This window comes from Cheilinus undulatus, linkage group 4, assembly GCF_018320785.1.
Source record: "Cheilinus undulatus linkage group 4, ASM1832078v1, whole genome shotgun sequence".
Taxonomy (NCBI): domain Eukaryota; kingdom Metazoa; phylum Chordata; class Actinopteri; order Labriformes; family Labridae; genus Cheilinus; species Cheilinus undulatus.
In genome coordinates, this window is record NC_054868.1 from 17,907,226 (window position 1) to 17,928,592 (window position 21,367).

Genomic DNA, 21,367 nt, shown 5'->3' on the forward strand with positions numbered 1-21,367 from the left:
CCATACGCTTTGCTATAACATTCCTTGTGTTTGGGTTGCTTATTATTATGTTTATAACTATGCTTTTTATGCTGAGTACACACAACTTTTTATAGTTTTCTCTGGAATTATCACATGGGAAATAATGGAGCACTTGGGTGAATTTAACAGCCTTACGGAGAGTTCTTCCTGGCTTCAGAGTTATTCCCAGTTACACTATAAGAGCTCTCTCTATTAAAGCCTACTGCCATAAAGGGGAAAAACAGGTCCAAAGAAATCATTAATTTCCTATTGTGTTAGGCTGCCTGAACAGTATCTGCTGAAAAGGTGCAATTTTAATTAAAATAAAAGATTCATCTAAAGATTCTCCTTACTTTCATTAATGCTTGCATTGAAAACAACTCTATGTGTGGAAAAGTTAATTTATTTCAGTAGTTCAATTCAAAAGATGAAACTCATTTCGATTCATTACACACAGAGTGAAATATTTAAAGTGTTTATTTCTTTTAGTTGTAAAGATTATGGCTTACAGCTAAGAGAAACTTAAAATTCAGTACCTCATAAAATTAAAATATTATTAAAAAGTTCAATATTGTAAATGTTGGTATCACACTCTTATCAGCCAATTAACTATAAACACCTGCAAAGGTTTCCTGAGCCTTTAATGGTATCCCAGTCTGGTTCAGGAGGCTACACAATGCTGACTTGAAGATGATCATTGACACCCTGCACAAGGAGGGTAAGCCACACAGGGTCAATGCAAAGAAGCTGGCTGTTCACAGAGTGCTGTATCCAAGCATATTCATAGAAAGTTAAGTCAAAGGAAAAAGTGTGGAAGAAAAAGATGCTTAAGCAACAGGGATAACCACAGCCTTTAGAAAATTGCTCAGTGGTGCAAATTCCTGTTTTCAGATGAAAGTAAATTTTGCATTTCATTTAGAAATCAAGGCCCTAGAGTCTAGAGGATAAGAGTAACAGAATCCAAGATGCCTGAAGTCCAGTGTTTTCAGTTTCTACAGTCAGTGATGGACTGGGGAGACATGTAATCTGCTGGTGTTGGTCCTCTCTGTTTTCTGAAGTCCACAGTCAACGCAGCCGCTTACCAGGAATTTTCAGGGCACTTCATGCTTCCTGCTGACAAGCTTTATAGAGATGCCGATTTCATTTTCCAGCAGGACTCCGCACCTGCCCACGCAGCCAAAAGTACCAAAAGGTGGATAAATGAACATGATATTCCTGTGCTTGACTGACCTGCAAACTCGCCAGACCTGAACCCGACAGAGAATCTATGGCGTATTATCAAGAGGAGGATGAGAGACACCAGACCCAAAAATGCAGACCAGTTCATGGCCAGATTTTCTATAACAACTCCAGTTCCACAGGCTGATCACCTCCATGCCACAACACACTGGTGCAGTAATTCATGCAAGGGACCCAGAAGGCCAACATTTTGTATTAAAAATCCTTTTTTTTTTATTGGTCTTTAGTAAAATTGTATTTTTTTGAGGAACTGAATTTTGGGTTTCATTATCTGTAAGCTATAATCATCCAAATTAAAAGAATAATATTTCACTATGTGCAAGCAAATATGAGTTCCAGGTTTTGAATTACACTACTGATATAAATTAGATTAAATATGTCAGATGGTGGATAAATCACTGTAAAATGTGAGGGGCCGTCAGGGATATTATTCAGGATTACCATTCACAAACACATTTATAAAACAAAACCTTTTCATACACTATAGTAAAAACCTCACACACTTACAAGTGAAATGCTTTCACACACACTAGTAAAATGTTGTGTTCTCACACACACTACTGAAATGCTCTCATACACACTACTGAAATGCTCTCACACACTACTGAAATGCTCTCACACACACTATTGGAACGCTCTCATACACACTACTGAAACGCTCTCACACACTACTGAAATGCTCTCACACACACTATTGGAACGCTCTCATACACACTACTGAAACGCTCTCACACACTACTGAAACGCTCTCACAGACACTATTGAAACGCTCTCTCACACACACACACTACTGAAACGCCCTCACACACACACTATTAAAACGCTCTTATACACACTACTGAAACCCTCTCACACACACTATTGGAACGCTCTCATACACACTACTGAAACCCTCTCACACACACTATTGGAACGCTCTCACACACACTACTGAAACCCTCTCACACACACTATTGGAACGCTCTCATACACACACTACTGAAACACTCTCACAGACACTATTGAAACGCTCTCTCACACACACACACACACTACTGAAACGCTCACACACACTATTGAAACGCTCTCATACACACACTACTGAAACACTCTCACAGACACTATTGAAACGCTCTCTCACACACACACACACTTCTGAAACGCTCTCACACACACACTATTAAAACGCTCTTATACACACTACTGAAACACTCTCACACACACTACTGAAACGCTCTCTCACACACTATTAAAATGCTCTCATACACTACTGAAGCGCTCTCTCACACACACTACTGAAATGCTCTCACACACTACTGAAATGCTCTCACACACACTATTGGAACGCTCTCATACACACTACTGAAACGCTCTCACACACTACTGAAATGCTCTCACACACACTATTGGAACGCTCTCATACACACTACTGAAACGCTCTCACACACTACTGAAACGCTCTCACAGACACTATTGAAACGCTCTCTCACACACACACACTACTGAAACGCCCTCACACACACACTATTAAAACGCTCTTATACACACTACTGAAACCCTCTCACACACACTATTGGAACGCTCTCATACACACTACTGAAACCCTCTCACACACACTATTGGAACGCTCTCACACACACTACTGAAACCCTCTCACACACACTATTGGAACGCTCTCATACACACACTACTGAAACACTCTCACAGACACTATTGAAATGCTCTCTCACACACACACACACACTACTGAAACGCTCACACACACTATTGAAACGCTCTCATACACACACTACTGAAACACTCTCACAGACACTATTGAAACGCTCTCTCACACACACACACACACTTCTGAAACGCTCTCACACACACACTATTAAAACGCTCTTATACACACTACTGAAACACTCTCACACACACTACTGAAACGCTCTCTCACACACTATTAAAATGCTCTCATACACTACTGAAGCGCTCTCTCACACACACTATTAAAATGCTCTCATACACTACTGAAACACTCTCATACACACTACTGAAATGTTATGCTCTCACACACACATCTAAAATGCTTTCACACACACTACTGAAACGTTTTCATACACACTTCTGAGATTTCAGTGTAACAGAAAGGTGTTCAGTGTAAACGGAAGGCGTTTCAGTGTAACAGGAAGGTGGCTTGGAAGAGGAAGTGTAGCGTCTTTGGAGCACACATGTCCTCCCATGAGCTCTCCGGTGGTCTAACAGAAGCTGCTGCGTTACTAAACAGCATTTTGATTCATTTTAAGTACCGCCACTTAACACTTTCACTTTTCACGGCGTTCCCGCTGGCGATTTTCCACCATGTAGACAGCATGTGCGTCCTCAGAATGCTCCAAAGAAGACAAATAGCCTACACTTCCTGGTTCAAGCCGCCTTCCTGTTACACTGAAATCTCAGTAGTGTGTATGAGCATTTCAATGGTGTGTGTGAGAGCGTTTCAGTAGTGTTTATGAGTGTTTCAATAGTGTGTGTGAGAGCGTTTCAGTTGTGTTTATGAGAGCGTTTCAGTTGTGTGTGAGAGTGTTTCAGTATTGTGTATGAGAGCATTTGTTTTATATATGTGTGTGAATGGTAATCCTGAATAATGTCCCTGACGGCCCCTCATAAAAATGACTTTCTGCTTTGCTGCTGCCACTTGTGTCTTTTTGCCTTGTGTGAGTTGTTTGGTCATTTGGACACTAGATGTCGCTTTTGTGCAACAGACTGCTGTATCAAAGTTGATTCATCCATTACTTGAAACATGAGACAACTCTTAATTGAAATTGGTAGCAAAATATGACAACTTTTAGATACAGCTATGTAAAAAAGGTTCCCTCAATCACACTATTATTCTATCATCATGCCATTAAATCTGATCATCAACAGAGACGCCGTCTCGGTAAATTAATTTCGACGTCTTCCAGCAAAACAAATACTTTTTTGGTTTTATTTAAGCGAAACTTACCATTAATTGGGAAAATGAGAGCAGAACAGTGTCCGTGTATTTCATTTTCACTCAATTTCATTGTCACTTGATTACCCCCCCCCCCCCATGAAGTTACTGGCATCGAGCTGATCCCAGGTCGGTGTTCTCCTCGCCAGTTTGCCGCCGTTTGACCACGTGGCTCTTTCCCGGCCTGCCAGTAGACCATGTGGTGCGGCAAGATGGCGGCGCGGTGGAGGGGAAAAGACAGCGATTTAAATGCCGGTAAAATGGACTTCCCGGTCTTCAACGCTCCCAATGAGGTACTGGGGTTCTCACTTCACTTTATCTGTCATTGAAGTGGCTACACGCGAGCGCGTTTCAATGCTTTAATAAGAGCTGTTTCGCCGGCGCGCGAGGCCACACGCGTGTATAGCGACACGTGGCTTAAACGGGGCAGTAGTACTACCGAGGTACTGACCAGGGACTTGGCCGAGAAGCTGTCAGATGCTTAAACACGGGTTTAACAATGTCCTTATCATTTCGTTCATGTGCGTGCTCATGAACTGAACATTGACAGGCTCTGTCGTGATTAAAACTAGTCCGTGAGAGTGAGAGGCCGGTTCATTTCCTGTAAAGAACAGGATGTTCAGTTAAGGCTGCACCCTCTCAGCCTTGTCTAACTGCTCCGGGCAGTTTCGTTATTTATCCTCAACGAAACTACACCGTTTTTCTCTACGTGCTGCTCTCTGATTAGGCCGTTTACCGACTGCCATGGGGTTGCATCGCTTTTCTGACACCCACGAGCGCAATTTACGTCATCACAGTCATAGAGCCTGTGGCCTCATGCTGCCTTTTCCCACTGTACTGAGCAGGCTGAGACCCGTGTCTGTGGCCTCAAATCCCCTCATTCTCCCTCAAAGACCCTGCTTGTACCTTTCAGTTCTCATTGAACCTTAAAGACTGACTGCTGCTCTTAAAAAGCCCTCCTGCTGGCCGTCAATTATACCAAGGGTGTAAAAGTAGTATACTGGCTTTCATTCACTAGCGGAACACTATCAACACTATGTGTAGTGTTTGAATGATCAACATTGTCAAAACGTACCAAAGCTTCAAAATACACTATTTTTCGTAAGATCACTGTGTGTAGAAGATAAATGAATCCATCCAAAACTGCAGGCAAACTCCTGCACACAGTCTTTATTGCATGGTGACATTACCAAAAAGTAGGCTATCTAATTCAGCTGTGTCATTTAGACAGCATGCAGGAGTGCGTTTGCAATGGCAAGTCACTTTTGGATCCTGATACTTATTTTGTTGCAGTGATATCAAAGCAGTTTTTGATGCTGTGTGGTTTTTACTAGTATCACACAGAAGTTTTAATTCAAAGTATTAGGACAACACTAATGCATAGAAGACTTAAGGCTTTGTATATATGAAATAAGAAAGTCACAGAATTGGATTCACATTACATTATTCTTCATTTACTGCAGAATACATTTCTTTTAGATCTGTGGGATCAAATTATAACTTCAGAAATGAATTGAACATTATGTCAGTAATCAATCATTTTTGTGCAAAATCTGATAAAGTTTACGGGTTTCAGCTTTCAAAAAAAATTATTTTTGCAGTTGACAATAATGTAATATATCAAATACTAATATGGTTTTGATTTGAAGTACTGGTATGACAAAAATGACATGTCTTCTTCCCCTTTATAGACAACATGACTAAAGTACTATTTGCATGGGACTAGTGTTACCTGTGGACCTCTGATCATTTGGGAATTACCTCCTGATGTCCGTGTTTGGTGTCATGCATTCACACAGGATAAGCGAAGTCTGTTATGTACTCAAAGTTACAGACATTTCTGAAGGAAAACATAAGGGTGCTGCATGGCTCCAGTAATGAAAATACATAGTGATTTTTTAGATCTGTAGCAAGCTGTACATGTCTGACAAACTAGTAGCATATCTCCTCTTGCTTTCCGATCATGTATCGAGGTCGCATAAGTCACCTGTGCCTACATGCAGCTGATCAGAGGAAGAGAGAGAAAGTCGAGCATCCCTTCCATTAATCTGCAAGAAAGGGAGATGTCTGATGTTAAATAAAATCCTCCCCTGTAACTTTTGCCAGTTTTGATCCTGTTGTTGCATAAATTTGGAATTGTTGTGCATCCCCAAAAACCCTCCTCACACAGATCAGCTGCTGCAGACTAATCACTGAATGTTGAGCAACACTTTTAAAATCGTAAACTCTGTTATGCATGAAATGTGTGGCTAAATAATACTGATATAAGAACAGGCAGTTGCAAAGAGAATCTGTAGGAGGCAGAGCAGAAGCACTGTGTGCATAAAGAGAACAGTGGTGCAGAGTTTATAAAGATTAAGTTAAGAAAAATAAAACCATTTTTATACATAAGCTGAAATTAACCGAAAGAGAAGCACTATTTATAACATGTATGTGTCAGAACTTTGTTAATAATTGCCTACACTGCTTCTATTGCTTTTTTTAATCAGAAAAAGGCATATGAAACACACAGGATAATTATTACCTGTGGGCCTGTGTGTGTACTGAAATATGGTGGGTAATTTGCCCTGGAAGTTTTTTTTTAGCAAATTACAGAGAAGGCTGATTTGCACGGGATAAAAAACACAGACACCCTGTGTGATAATTACAAATTACCAGGTCATACTAATCCTGTTCAAATAGGCCATAAGAAGGCCCATCATATGTTGTAGCTGGACATTTTTTTCACCTTTTTAAATTTATTGAGTGTTTTTCTAATTTACATATTTCCATTAATGTATTAATTTACCCAGTTAACACAAATACTGATCAAATATAAGCACTGCACCCTTTTCTCCAATGTCTCTGAGTTTGTGTGTGTTGTAAACTTTATTTTCTGTCATTATAGTTGGTCTTCAGACAACATAATATGGAGGGTGATGTGATGGACACACAATCCTGCATGGATCACTCCATCCTGGCCATTTTTGAAGACTCCTCTGTCACACCAGAGGTCAGAGTGAAGCAAGTTAATCACAGTAAATTGTTCTAAAGTGAATCTGTCAGAGCATTACATGTATAAAAACCTCTTTTATTCACAAATCCCTGAACAAGAGCTTTGTTTTGTAATCTTTATGTTGTTGACCTTGAACAAATGTGGGAAATGTATGAATTTGAGTCATGATGTTACTAATTTGGTGCTTTTATTTCCAGGATAAGAGTGGGATGGAGGAGGAGAATGAGACTTTGCTGTCAGCCTTGACGGAGATGCTGGATAGTGTAGAGGATGACGATGGGACCCTGTCTCCCTTTGACACCCTGCCAGACACAAAGCTCCTCACACACCAGGAGCACAGGAACAACTCAGTGGTGGGTGCACACTCAGGCACAGTAAACATTTAAAATGTTATTCAAATCTCATTTGTTATTCAAATTAAAAAGTTTGTTCAATTTCTTCTGTAGTTTCCATTCAAAGCTGTTTTTTCTCCCAATTCTGCATTGTAAATTACCAGTGTGTTTTCTGTGATTGCACCATTTTGCTAACACCTGTAGTTTGAATTTGCATATCCTGTCACTTTACAACTTTTGCGTTATCATGGCGATGTTTCAACAATGTAACGTGCAGCCCTTTGTGAGACTGAAAGATTTTCCCCTGTGGGGATTAAGGGTTGCAGTGCTCATAAAAGACATTTAAAGAATTTATGCCATTTAAAGCTTGTCTTAAAACATATATTTTTCCCATTGTTTTTCTGGCACTTGGCTGTAATGCATTGACTATTACCAGGCAGTGACTGGTGCATCTGAAACCTGTTTGCTAATCTAATAAGAAAATTGTACTGTAAAGTAGACATCTGTTGTGGTACAGACTGTACAGATACTAACTTCCAATATCATAACTTTATGAACAATCAGTTTTACTGAACATTGTAAATATAAATAAAGTTATGTTTTTACTCAGTATTGTTCAGTAAAAATAGAAAGTTTCTTTAAAGGTCACTGCAGTCTGATGTTAAATCTGTCAGCCAGTGAGGACTTAGACTTGTAGCTCACTCACACTAGGGCTAGTAGATCCATACGGTACTGAAGCACTGTACTCCCTAATTCCCCACTGACCTGCGCTTCCACTGCTTCAGACCCAGCTGGGCTGGAGCATGGATTGGCCATCACATCCTTAGATGATGTGCAGTTTATACGAAGCATGGTCAGAGTCAGCACAGCGTGAAATACACAGGCAACATGACAATGACTTTACTCACTTTGTAGCTTATTTTGAGTTGTGTTGGTCAGATAAAACCCTCTGACAATCTTCCAAAATGATTTTCAAGAGGAACAGTTGATTCTGTTTTATGTTTAAGCACACCTCTTCCTCTGCCAGGATCAAAGAAGTGTACTATGCTTTTGTGCAATAAAAGGCATGCACACTAGTCAGACAATCTGGACAAATTGTACAGATTGCCTGGAGTGAGTATACCCAAACAAATCAAGAGACAATGCATACACAAAAGAAAGCAAGCAATGCCTGACCAGCGAGGCTGCCTGTTCTGGGCAGCTATGGCAGCTGGGATCAAGCTCTTTCCAAAGCATGGCCTCCTGCACCCAAGCGCTCTTTATCTTTGTCCAGAGGGCAGCAGAGGTGTGATGTCCTGTTCTGTTGAGGTTGGAGTGTGTATCATGGCCCTATTGTGCAGAACTTTGAGGTTGGGTGTTGGGAGACCAATTATTTTCTGCAGCTGTTTTGGTAAAATGTGTGAGTTTGGCTTTGTTTTCTGGCTGATAACATGATATAGAAACAGGTGGAACAGTATTGGAGGATAGATTGGATCATGCTTGGATGTAAAAGCAGGAGGTGGTGGGGTCAACATGAAGTCCTTTAAGTTTGCAGATGGCTGACAATCTCTGATGGCTTCTTTTATGGATGTTACTGGTGTCAGTGGCAGATTCCATCATGTGGTAACATCAAGCTTACAAATTCAGTGTACATTAAATTTCCAGTGACTTTTGAGTAGTATTAACTTGGAATGCACATCCCTGTGGCACTTTCATATAACTATCACATGACCCTGCTTGACGGAAAACTATTTTATTAGACCTAGATGCTGATGACAGTTTGATAAAGATGGCAGTTATAAAGTGAACATGCATGAAAACAGTAACTTTTTAACAGTATGGTGAAGTACCTACAAAAACCCTCTCTGCTGTGAATATTGGTCACATAAGAACTAACCATTTTGTCCTTTTCTCATGTCTATAGGAATTATCGTTTGCTGAGAGGCTTAGACCAAGATCCAAATCAACAAATGTGAAATGTGCAATTAAGATTGAAGTGGATGAAGAAGACGAAAGAAAAAGAGAGAAAAGCAGCACTCAAAAGATGTTCAAACACCAAAGTGAGCCATTGTTTGTTTCTAAGAAGAAGACCGCAGACTCTGAAGTTGAGGTCTTCACCCCCTCGTCTCTGGCCAACCTGGTGAAGATCATGCACTCGTACTGCCTGAAGCTGCATGTGGAGGAGGAGAGGGACGAACTGAGGAGAGATCACACATTGTTCTCTCAGGAGGAGGTGTGGAAGTATGAGAGACCCTCTGAAGAGAGCGACGAAGAGATTAATGTCGTGTCTGATGATGAGGTTACTGTGAAGGAGACAAAGAAGAAAGAAGAGGTGGATGATGGGAAACAGCTGAAGAGTGTCTTGTTGAATGGAAACTCATCCAAACCTCCGCCATGCAGAGAGAAGAAGAGGGTGAGCTTTGGCCCTGTTCAAGTGGCCTCATTTGATGAATCAGAGGAAAAACAATCAAATGAGAAGAATTTAAAGAGTCAAAATGTGTCAAAAGCTTTTGAAAATCTGGCTTGCTCAGCACTTGAACCCCAACCACTGTTGCCAGGTATTAAAAAAGCTGCAATTTCACCACTTAAAGGGGAAACCAAGGCTAAATCACTCAGCTTGCAACAATACAGACAGCTGCGCCAAAAGAGACAGCCTCTGGTGGAGAAACAAGGGAACTACACCACTAAGTGGCCCTCTGTTCCTGAGCCCCCTAAAGAGCTGACCCCCATCCTCTGTTTACAGGGAAAAGTTCAAATCAGCTGTGGACCCAGGGCAGCTCAAACTTATCCAAATGTTAAAAGTAATGGAGCTCAAAGTCCTGTTTACAAAACACATCACACCTCAGCTCCACCTGGGCCTTGTCCCACAGAAATCAAACCCTCAACCTTTCTTTGCCACAGCGGATTAAAACGCCCAAGGAATGAATCCAAAATATCCTCATTTCATGATATTCCTGCTAACATAAATGCTGTTGTATCAGATAGCAAAAGAAGTGCAGTGAAGAAACCACTCTGTATCGATCCTCCAAATCCTGTCCTACTCCCACTGCCGGTCAGTCAAACCATGCCACCATTCACCCACACAGACTCAGAATCACTGAACACCAGCCCCTTACAAGAAATCCAAAATGAGTTCTCAGGTTCTTCCCCTCAAAGAGACCCCTCCTCCTCAATACCAAAGCCTGAAGAGTTTATAAAGAACACAGTTATTATGAATAAGGATCCTGAGACACATTCAGCTGTCTCTTGCAGATCTCCATTACCATGCCCAACCACAACACAAATCAAATCCTCTCCTGAGAAGAAAGAACTACAACCTCAGATATGCACAGAACCAAAGATTCATCTGTTACCAAGTCCAGCGCTGGTTCCTGTAGGTGCTCCTGTACCTTTAAAGGAGACGGCAGAAGATGTTTCCTCCAGCAACTCCCATCCGGAGGAAGCATCACCCACTCTTCAGGGTGTTACAGCAGACTCAGGTATACTGCTACCAGATCTGACACTGTGATATCCTAGGCTACATTTGTTAACGTGACGCTTAGAAATACTTAGGTCTGAGTATTAGATGGATGCCTGTTTTTTTAATACAGCTAAAAAAACAAAGGAAGATTGTCTTAATTTGTCTTCTATTTGGAGTATAGACTTTTATGTGCAAATGTATGTTCAGACAGCATTACTTAACCGTATAGCAAATGTACCGCTCATGACTGAGGCCAGCTTTCATTCACAGCTGCAGTATCAGGAGGAGACCCGGTAATAAAATTTTTTTTCATAAAAAATGTGGCTCCAAAGCAGATTAAAAATTACTCACAATTAATTGGGAGTAGTCATGCCAAGAAAACATGATGGTTATCGAGCAGCAAAGCTATTAATCTACTGTTAAGCAGTCATGAAATATAATGTCACAGTGTTGTTTCTGAAAATTTGGTGCCTGATACAACCATCTTAGAAATGTTAAAAGTTAGAGAAAATCTTAACCATAGTTTCAAATCCACTGATTTCCTTAGATTGATGAAGGATGCAATAAAGGCCTCTTAATGCCCAGGTTGTCCTGAATAAAAGGATGTTTAGTGCTTGACTGTTAACAGGTTTGCATTTTATAAGCTTCTTAGGACAAAAAGTCCAGGCAAGATTGAAGCCTTACAGTTTTCTTTTTTTTATCAAACAATTTAGTCCTAAAAACAGGAGCCATCTTATAATCAGCGCCGTCTTAAATTCAGAACAATGCTGTAATTGTAAATAAACATAAAAGCTGTCCTCCGTAGTAATCCTTTTATGTGTCTTGTCTTTTCACAGGTATTGAAGCAGCTGATGTTACCAGTCTGCTTGAACAGTTTGAGGAAACACAAGGTGAGTCATCTGATAGCTGATGGCATGATGTTGGATGTTCATGTTCAGTCTTTTTAATCACCCTTTTTGTTTAATCTCCTCCAGCTAAAGATGGGAGAGTTGAGTCCAAACCTGTTGTTGCTACCTCACTTTTAAACGTAAACACAGATAGACATTTGGACGAGACTCCACTGACGTCCCCAGTTGAAACACATCTGCATTTAAGCACTTCAGATTTATCTCAGACACAAACGGCCACCGGGAATCTACCGAATCTTCAAACATCAGAGGGTGTGGCCATCCCCGAACCTCTCGGCACTGAAATCATCCTTAGCACTGAAAAAGATGTGCCAGCAAGACGCAAAAATCCTCCATCCAAAGCCATTCAGATAATTGACCCTCGTCCTCTGCCGTCCAGGAAGACACACGCCAGCTTCCCAGAGTCCCCTGCTGCTCGCATTTACTCACATATATCCTCTGATCATGATTACTGTGGACCTGCAGACCGCTCATCCTCATGTACCGCTCAGCATTGCAGACTCTCTGATTTCAAAGATGATCAGTCTCAGGTGACAGGTCATGACTCAGGTGATGCAGCTAAGGGCAAACGTCAGACCTCTACAGGTGAAGCTGAAACCAACCGGACCATCAATGCCTCTGCTAAGTCTGTGATGGAGCATCCGCCTGAAAAACCCAGCATCAAATCAGAAACAAACACAGTCCCAGACAAATCTACATTGCTGTTTGACAGATCTGCTACAAGTAAAGGCTGTTGTCCTGCAGCAGAAGATAGGGCACCACACTGCACCCTCCCCACACCTCCACCCAGCCCTCCTGTCAGAGGACGGGAGAAGAGGAGATACCGTAGAAGATCTCGTTCTAGCTCCTGTTCCTCATCTTCTTCTTCCTCCAGTTCTGCATCTCGCTCACCAAAAAGACAAAAGTAATCAACCCCTGATGTCTCTGTTTAATAAGAGTCTATCATTGTCCTGTGTTTGTGTTTCTAATCCCTCATTTTATTCTTGTAGGCGCTGCCACAAGCGTTCAGAGAGCAGCTCATGTTCGTCCTCTTGCTCTCGTTCCATTTCTCGCTCACCACCCCGACGCCACAGATGGTCTTACTCAGGATCAAGATGCAGCAGATCAAGATCCAGATCTTGGTCACACTCCAGGTCCCCATCCAGATCCAGGTCACCGTCACCTAGGATTTATCACAGACAGTGGAGAGATGTTTACAGGTCAGTTTACACCTGGTTTTTATAGAAGAATTTTCATTCAAGGAAAAGTAGAAAATGTAGAAGTTCCCTTATTTTTAGGTTTTCATGATATTATCAACACAATATTGGGATAAATGGATATGAAAACTGAAGCAGAATGCTAGAAGTGCCATTATGCTTTAACGGAAGGTTGCCCATAAGGGGGGATGAAGGGGAGAGCCTTCTAGGGCCTGTAGAGGTCAGGAAAATAACAGTCCATTGTGAAGTTAATCTGTGATAACCATGTTTTATATTTAACCTGAATAATAACCATTTTTATCAAAGCAACTAAAATGTATTTATTTATGTTTTAGTACAACTTAGCATTTTCAAAACATAAACCCTTTTTCTTAAAACAGAATTACCTTTTTTGTGATGTTAACAGTGTGAATCGGCACATTGAACTAAACCATTAGGAAAATAATGTAAGACTTCATTGTAGAGCCATGATGTGCAGAAACATCAGGATATCATAGAATAAAGTAGAGGGAACTGAAAAAACTTGAAGGGGGAAATAATTAAATAATACGAAAAAAAGGCAAAATGCGATAAAGATGCAAAAAAAGGAAAATTAGGCAAAAATAGAATAAAGCAGCAAATATGAGTTAAGATGGAAAGAAAGAACCAAAATGGTGAAAATGGTAAAAAGGAGCAAAAATTGGTTAAAGGTAGAAATAAGGGGCAAAAATGGGTGATGGTGGTGATTAGCTGAACTACAGCTAACTGCATTTAAGAAGAATGTGTTTTTTTGTGATTGTGTTATTTGAAGAACAGTACCAGTCAGCATGGTTGCACTTTTGACTAGTACTTTACTTTGATAGATCTGTCTCAATGACAACCTGACAACCTGTGAACTCGCACACAGCTGACGTTAGCATATAATGAGCGGTCAGGATCCCTTTCCTAGTGTGGCCTGGCTGTCAGCCAAGACAGGACAAGATTTTTGTTGTATAGTCTGACATGGCGCCGTCGTGAACGACCAAAAAAAGGTGTAGTCTGAGCCGGCCTTTAGTGTCCTCTCTCTGTCTGGATTGCCAAGCACCACTCCAACCATTTGCCCCCCCCCGTGACTGTCCTATCAACAAGATTTTGGTCAGATGAGACTTTAGCAACCAACCGTCTAGAACACAGGTGTCAAGCTCAAGGCCCGGGGACCATACCCAGCCTGCAAGATCATACAATCTTTCTATTATAACTGGCCCACCAGTATGAAGTCTGCAGATTTCCTCCAGTATAAATGTGTAAACTTTACCTTGATGATTTAAAATATCCTTGTTAAATTATAAAAATCTGAAAAAGTAAAGAGTAAAAGAACTTCGATAAAAAGTCAGGAAGGTGGGAAAAGAGATTAATGTTGTAATTTAATATTTTCAATTTTGCATCTCACAGTTCTGACTTTAACTTGTGATTTTGACTTTTTCATGTTTTGACCTTCAAGATTCACAATTCAAAATTCTAAGTCATATTTTTACCTTTTAAACTTGTGATGTTGACTATATCTCATTATTTGCCTTTTAAAAACATTACTTTGCCTTTAAATTTCATGTTTTGACCTTTTGAACTAATAATCTTGACTTTTTATCTCAGACTTTGAGCCTTTAAACTTATCATTCTTATGTTTTTTAAATCTCAGAATGATTTATTATCAGTGTTAATTATATTTTTTCATATTTTACTAATGGTGAAAATGAGGTTGACCGTTTATCTTTAAGTGTTGACCTTGTTAGACTCTTAGGTAAGGCCTAAATTCAGAATCCGGGATTGACTTTTACAATCCTGCTCTAAATAGTTCGGCCCTCAGGACTTCTCATTGGAGCAAATCTGGCACCGGACTCAATGTGAGTTTTACACCCCTGGTCTAGAAGGTGCCAGCCTTAGCAATGTCTTCATGATTTATACATATCTTCATTTGCTGCACAATACATTTGATTTGTTGCTGCAAGAAGGACATTACTGCTCATAAACAGATTTTTTTCTTTTTTCATCTTTGTCACCTTAGGCTGTATGATTCCTGCTCATCACTTATTCCTTTGTAATCACCATTGTAGTGTGGCAGTGAAATTTCACCGCAAGCACAAATAGCACAGAAATCCTTTTCTAGTTCAGTCCTGTTTAAACTAAGATATCTGCTGAGAATATTTTTTTGCCACAGACAAATTTATCTACTGAATTCCTCGTTCTTTAGCTTTTATAGTGCTCATGTGCACAGCTGATGGAGGGCAATGGAGTGCTTATCAGGCTGAAGTTTCCATATGAAAATAAACAATTTGCAGCTGTTATAAACATTTGTTGGTGTTTAGCCCATCAAAAAGACATTTCCATTTCACATTAACTAGTTTTGGTTTGACATACTGAATTGCAGACCATGTCATTGAATGGCTTTATTCAAGCTGTAACTGCTCAGTTCAGTCTTTCTTAAACTGATTTGTTACTTTGGGAATCATTGATGCTACAATCAGATGTTGTTTGCCCAGTTTTATGTCTGTTTCTGAAACAGACCGTCAGGAGGACAGAACAACCGTAAAACAAGAGAGACTATTCTTTACTGTAAAAAAGTCTTTAAAGATCGCATCAGCTAAAATAAATCTGGAAGAATATTAACCTTGTTTTTCACTGGCGAATCCATCTTGCAAAGCTCCCATCTTCTTTGTTAAAAGAAGAACAAAGAACAGCAGTGAGTTGTTTTCTTTTCAAAAATGACAAAAACCGAGTACTGACATGTCTATAGTCGCTGTGTTTCACGTTATTCCTCAGTAGCTGCACACGCGCAGCTCGATAGCGGCTACGTCACATGTTTTGTTGCTCTGATTGGCCCGTAGAGATGTGACAGACAGAACGTTCACCCAATCACCCTCCGAGTTTTTTTAAATCCTCTGCCTTTTCTCGAACATTTCCTATTGAAGCTTTCCCAGATGGATGTGTGAAACGAATCCATCTGGCGTGTCAGGTTAGAAGGATATTGGATGTCATCAAAAACCCAAGACTGTGCATCCCTACCCTATATTTAATATTTTACACACTACTTTCTCTGCCTTGACTGAATTTAGGAATATATCTGATCTTAATGTTACATCATTTCCATCTCTTCATTCCTACAGCAACAGAGAGTCAAGACGGCTCAGGAGAGAGCAGGAAATCAGGATTCAGAAGCTGAAAGCCATTGTAAGTAACAGGTTATCTCAGCATATAGTTTTTAAAGATACATTTTGGGGCATTTATTTTTATATTGTAAAGATAGGACAACAGATTGAGTAAGTGGGGAATGATGCAAGAAAGGAGTCACGTGTCAGGTTTGATCTTAGGCTCCCACTTGGAAGCCAGTAAGCTTCTTGCATGCAGCACATGGACATGACCACTGAGCTATGAGTGCCCCTAACATCCCAGCTCTTATGTTTACATTTTTTATGGGTAAATAATGAGTGCTGCTGAGTCGAGCATCAGTGGCCTAGTGGTTATTTTTGTGACCCACTACAGACACCGTGCCCTGGGTTTGAATCTGACCTGCTGTTCCATTCCCCACTCTCTGTTTACTTTCTTTTCTCCACAATAAAACACAGAAAGACCCCATATAACCATAACAATTTAAATAATTTTAAGTAGTAATTTTAAACATCTTGTCACACAGGACGAGCGCAGAGTCGTGTATGTTGGCCGAATCTGCAGGTCCATGACCCACGATGAACTGAGAGAGCGCTTTTCTCAGTTTGGAGAAGTGGAATGTGTGTCGCTTCACTTTAGAGACAAAGGGTGAGTATGCACACATTCAAACATGTCTTCTGTTTTGCAATGACTGTTTCTGTACGATTAACACTTTGAGACCAGCCTTTCATATGACAAGAAAAGACACAGGTTAAGAGGAGACACAGGTTGTTAAAAGTTAGATAACTTTTGTCAGTTGTAGCCTCTTCTGTTTTTTTCCTCTGGAAGCCCTCATTTCACTGGTCGAATGACACTATCTGTGCCTTTGTAGCCCGAACAGTAGCTTTTCTCCTGACCCAGGAACTGGAGTGACTTTCCAGGACATTTAAATAGTAAATCTACACCAGTAACTCCAATGTTGAATGTCTTTTAATCCATTTTTTAATCTGTTTTTGATCATTTGTTCTTGAGTTTCCAAAATGAATGTCACATTGGCTGTTACAGCCAGAGGCAGGCTGTTCAGTTGTCACATCATGCTTTGCCAAAATGTGTTTACACTTAGAAACAGGAGGAGAGAGCATGAGTGGCTTATGATGGAGCGAAAGAGACACAGAGGGCGCTTCTCATTACAAAGTTTTGTCCATCCTCGCCTCCTCTCTCCTCGACTGAGCCGGAAATCTTTCTCCCTCTGCCATGATGAAGGATCTTCCAATTCCTTAAATGCACCTGGAGGAGGCGAGGATGTAGGAGAGAGGAGGCTCCTGGAGGAGCTCAGACCGAAGGAACGCCAGTCTATTCTCCGTGGAAGTCTTTTTACCAAAGGCGCAATGTGATTGGTTTGGAGGCGCAGCATCTGCCAGAAAAGCCGCACCTCTGCATGGTTCATGACTGTTTTTTTTTTTTTTTTAATTCTTACAGCACGTACTTACTTAAAATAAAACCCATAAACAAGGATAGTTTAAATAAAATAAGTGTTTATGCACTTAATAACTTTATACAGGATGACATAATCTGACAGAATTATGACCTCACTAAGGCAGAAGTTTGTTTATTGTTCCTGTTCAACTGAAAAAAAAACAACATAAACTCACAGAGCTCTGTGGTGAATAATTGATCAGATTACAGATTATGTGAAAGAGAGCCTCAGTTATCAGCCAATAACACGGATCTGTAGGCTCCATAGATGAGGATATTAACAATGATTAAATGATTGCGTTTATAAACTGAAGTAGTTCCACTGATAATCAGAAATGCAAATTGAAGAATGCTTTTCTCAAGACATTTTATGGATATTTTTTTCAACCATTTTTATGGTGAGTCATCTTAAAGGTTTTTGAAATGACTTTAAATATGGGTCTGCTAATTTTTGGGCTATGAGGTTGAATCAGCTTATCAGCCCATCAGTACCTGACGTCGCTCAGACTGACGCTGTGAAGTGAAGGATTTCTCATTCACTAAATTGTGCCTCCTCTCTCCTCCTGTCTCTTCCTTGCATGTCTCTTTCTGTTCCTCACTGGGTGGAGCTAAGATGCGAGAAAACGACACAAACAGAGGAGGGAAGGATACCAAAATGTGAAATAAGAAAGACCAAGAGAGGCTGAGATGTGTTCCTCTGTGTCACTGTAGACAGAACTGCTTTGAATAATGGCTCAGAATCAGCCAATATTTAAAAGCCCAAGGACTTTTTGTAAATATGTGAATGTTTTGTCATAGACTTATTGTTTTTCAGTTTTTGGTCCCCGAAAAATAAAAGTGCAAAAAACGGTGTATGTGTCACACATAAAAATTTTGAGTTTTAACTTCCGTTTAGTTTTTCTTTTGTCTTTATAACTTTTCTAAAATTCAAGTGACTTTACTGCAGCACACATATTCTTAAAGCCCAGGTTGTCCTGAAAAAAAGGATGTTTAGAGCTTGACTGTGCACCCCAGGGTTGATGTTTTAAAAGCTTTTTAAGAAAGCAAGTCTAAGCAAGACCAAAGGGTTAGCAATACCCAAAGCTTAGTGCTCAGAGGTTTAACCAGCATTTGTCCATCTTTTACCTCCGATCTTGTGTTTCCGCAGAGACCACTACGGCTTTGTTACTTTCTATAATATGGAGGACGCCTTTGCAGCCATCGATAATGGAGGGAAACTTCGGAGGCCTGATGAGCTGCCGTTTGACATCTGCTTTGGTGGGAGAAGACAGTTCTGTAATTCAGACTATGCTGACCTTGGTGAGACAAACATTTCTGGACATTTACTTTTTTAAATGATTTTGTTTAAATTATTTACAGTTTTATATCTGACGAGTGAAAATTGTAATTGGGCATTACAAAGCAAAAGTCCCAACAAAACAAAATAAGATTGTAAATGTTCCTCTTCATCCAAGTCATACTGAAAGTTTAATCCAAGAAGCAACTATTCATAAGCCTGTGGCTTTTAGTGGTAGTTTTAAGGGATGTACTGATGCATCAGTTTGACATCGGTACCAGTTAAAATCTGCCCTTTTGACAAACATTGGCAAGTAATGTGGGCATGAACAGATATCAGTAGCAGATGTTAATCAGAGATTTGTTATTGGGCAGAAGATATGACCTGTTGGACAGACTCTGATCTGTTTTAAATGGCCAAACATGAGAGGAAATGTTGGCATTGTGAGGGTGTAACACCAAAAAAAAAAGAAATAAAAAACCCATCAGTATTGCTGTCCATCATTGGCTTAACATCAGTATCTGCATCGGTCCTGTTTTTTAACTATCAGTGCATTTCCAGCAGCTTTTGGAATGACATTCAACCTTAAGGTGAAATAGTTTTCTTAAGTTCCCATTATTTTTCTTTTAAAATAGCATCAGGAGCCAGTGGGGTTGTTTCCTGTTAAATCCACTTGCTCCTGATGAAGATTTGAGTTAGTGAGGTGAAGGTTGATGCATCACCTCTGCTCTTTTTGTGCCTCTGGACACTTCATCTTCTGAGTGTTATTGCAGTGCTGTATTATATACATTTCTCTCCTGTTATTCTTGTGTGTTCCAGTGACTTTCTAAAGCCAATGCATTTTTAAATATGATTTTGCTTTTCTCTTCCCAGATGCAAACAGAGATGCAGACCTGTCTCCTGCGAAGAGCAAGTTTGAGGATCTGGACTTTGATTCGCTGCTGAAACAGGCTCAGAGTGGTCTGAAGAGGTAGCAGAGATATGTTTGGACAAAAACCTGACCTGGATGTGGCAGAAATGAAATGAACAATTTTGTTAAGTCCTCAGAGCCTCATCCTTGCACTTAAATGTAGCAAACCTTTATTGTATGTTTTCACCTTTTGTATATTTGCATGTTTTTAACACTTACTATCAATATGAATGAATATGTAGCACTGTTAATTTGATAACATGATTTTAGTGGGGCCCATAAAAGATGTTCTGTTCAATAGCACTGAAGAGTTTGATATATTTGTATAAAAAAGAATAAAGGGTGCCACTGAGTTTTCATACAACTTTAGTTTGTGTGGTTTTTAGGTTTTGAGTTTATATTTGTGTCATTTAGAAGCATTTGTAGGGTCATCCATTTAATTGTTGCACTATTTCTGAGGACAGCTGATCAAATCAAGATGTAGTAACAAAAAACACAGATTTTAATTTTACAGCTGCAACATTTCATGGTGCTGCTGACGTCAGAAAAGTATTTTTGACAGGTCATTCTGCTTTTTCTTTTGACAAGATTTCATGACTTGTCAAACACAATATGTACTGTAGTTTATAAATGTATTACTCTACTCCACAATAGACTATAGTAGATATATCCAACCTGCTTTAATTGTTTATTTTTAGTCTTCTTTTACACTACTCACTGCCAAATATTAGCCACAAATACCCCAAAGAAACAACCTGAACATCATGTAGACGTGGTAAACTGTAACAGATTATCTGGTTGCTGGCAAAATGTCGCCTTAATTTACATTGAAAACTAAATAGTAAAAAAAAAAAAAAAAAAACTTGAACTACATTAAGAATTCACAACAGTGCTGAAATAAAACTGAGTGCCCAATAAAGAACAGAAAATAAATGCAAAGTTGAGGTACCCGGCACCATCTTCACAAAGTTTCCTAGTTACTCAAAGCTGCCCCCTAATGATGACTTTTTTTTGAAAATTCGATTCGAAAAAATTCTTAAGAATTTTGCTTTAAAGTAAGTTCAGATCCTAGTAAAGCTAAATTTCACAACAGCAGCTAAGGTGAAAACTGAGTTGTAGTGAGGAGGGCTTTGAAGAGAGTGAAGAGGTTCTCAAGCAGGAAAAATGTAAAGTGTTTAACAAAGAGTATTCCTGCTGTATCAAAGTTTGGCTGAACAAGCAAAAAATCTTATAGGCAGACATTTCTGTTCATTTTTGGACCCTGGATTTGAAAAAAAAAATGAATGCATTGTAAATACCTCTAAATTTGGTTCTACAGGTCCATTTACGATGATAACTGATTAAAGCCTGCTGTCAGGCATGTATAACTACCAGCATGTAAAGATGCTACTGTGCAAGTGGGCATGTTCTTTTAAACAGACTGAAGACTTTTAAATATGACTCGAATTATTTAACAGAGATGTTAATTTCATTAATTAGTGTTTATGATCACACGTCTTGCTGTACAATGAAGTGCATCCATTTTAGTCCTTTTTTGTATCAGAGGA

At 39.8% G+C, this 21,367-nt stretch overlaps 1 protein-coding gene across 1 annotated transcript; it reads left to right on the forward strand.

The window, feature by feature from the left end:
- The first annotated feature begins 4,327 nt into the window (after positions 1-4,327).
- si:dkey-93h22.8 (uncharacterized protein LOC449943 homolog) lies at positions 4,328-20,181 on the forward strand. The gene is made up of 11 exons (XM_041785796.1): positions 4,328-4,482; positions 7,077-7,181; positions 7,382-7,537; positions 9,420-10,974; positions 11,792-11,845; positions 11,930-12,767; positions 12,853-13,062; positions 16,179-16,242; positions 16,706-16,827; positions 18,782-18,933; positions 19,784-20,181. Exons 1-11 carry the CDS (start codon positions 4,387-4,389, stop codon positions 19,882-19,884), a joined length of 3,453 nt encoding a protein of 1,150 aa, XP_041641730.1. The 5' UTR covers positions 4,328-4,386; the 3' UTR covers positions 19,885-20,181.
- The last annotated feature ends 1,186 nt before the right edge of the window (positions 20,182-21,367 follow it).

Bases quoted from the DNA above. Each gene is read 5' to 3' on its own strand.
- si:dkey-93h22.8 (XM_041785796.1), top strand. From the start codon at position 4,387: ATGTGGTGCGGCAAGATGGCGGCGCGGTGGAGGGGAAAAGACAGCGAT. The intron at 7,182-7,381 runs GTCAGAGTGAAG...TTTTATTTCCAG, and splicing joins ACTCCTCTGTCACACCAGAG to GATAAGAGTGGGATGGAGGA. The intron at 18,934-19,783 runs GTGAGACAAACA...TTCTCTTCCCAG, and splicing joins TTCAGACTATGCTGACCTTG to ATGCAAACAGAGATGCAGAC.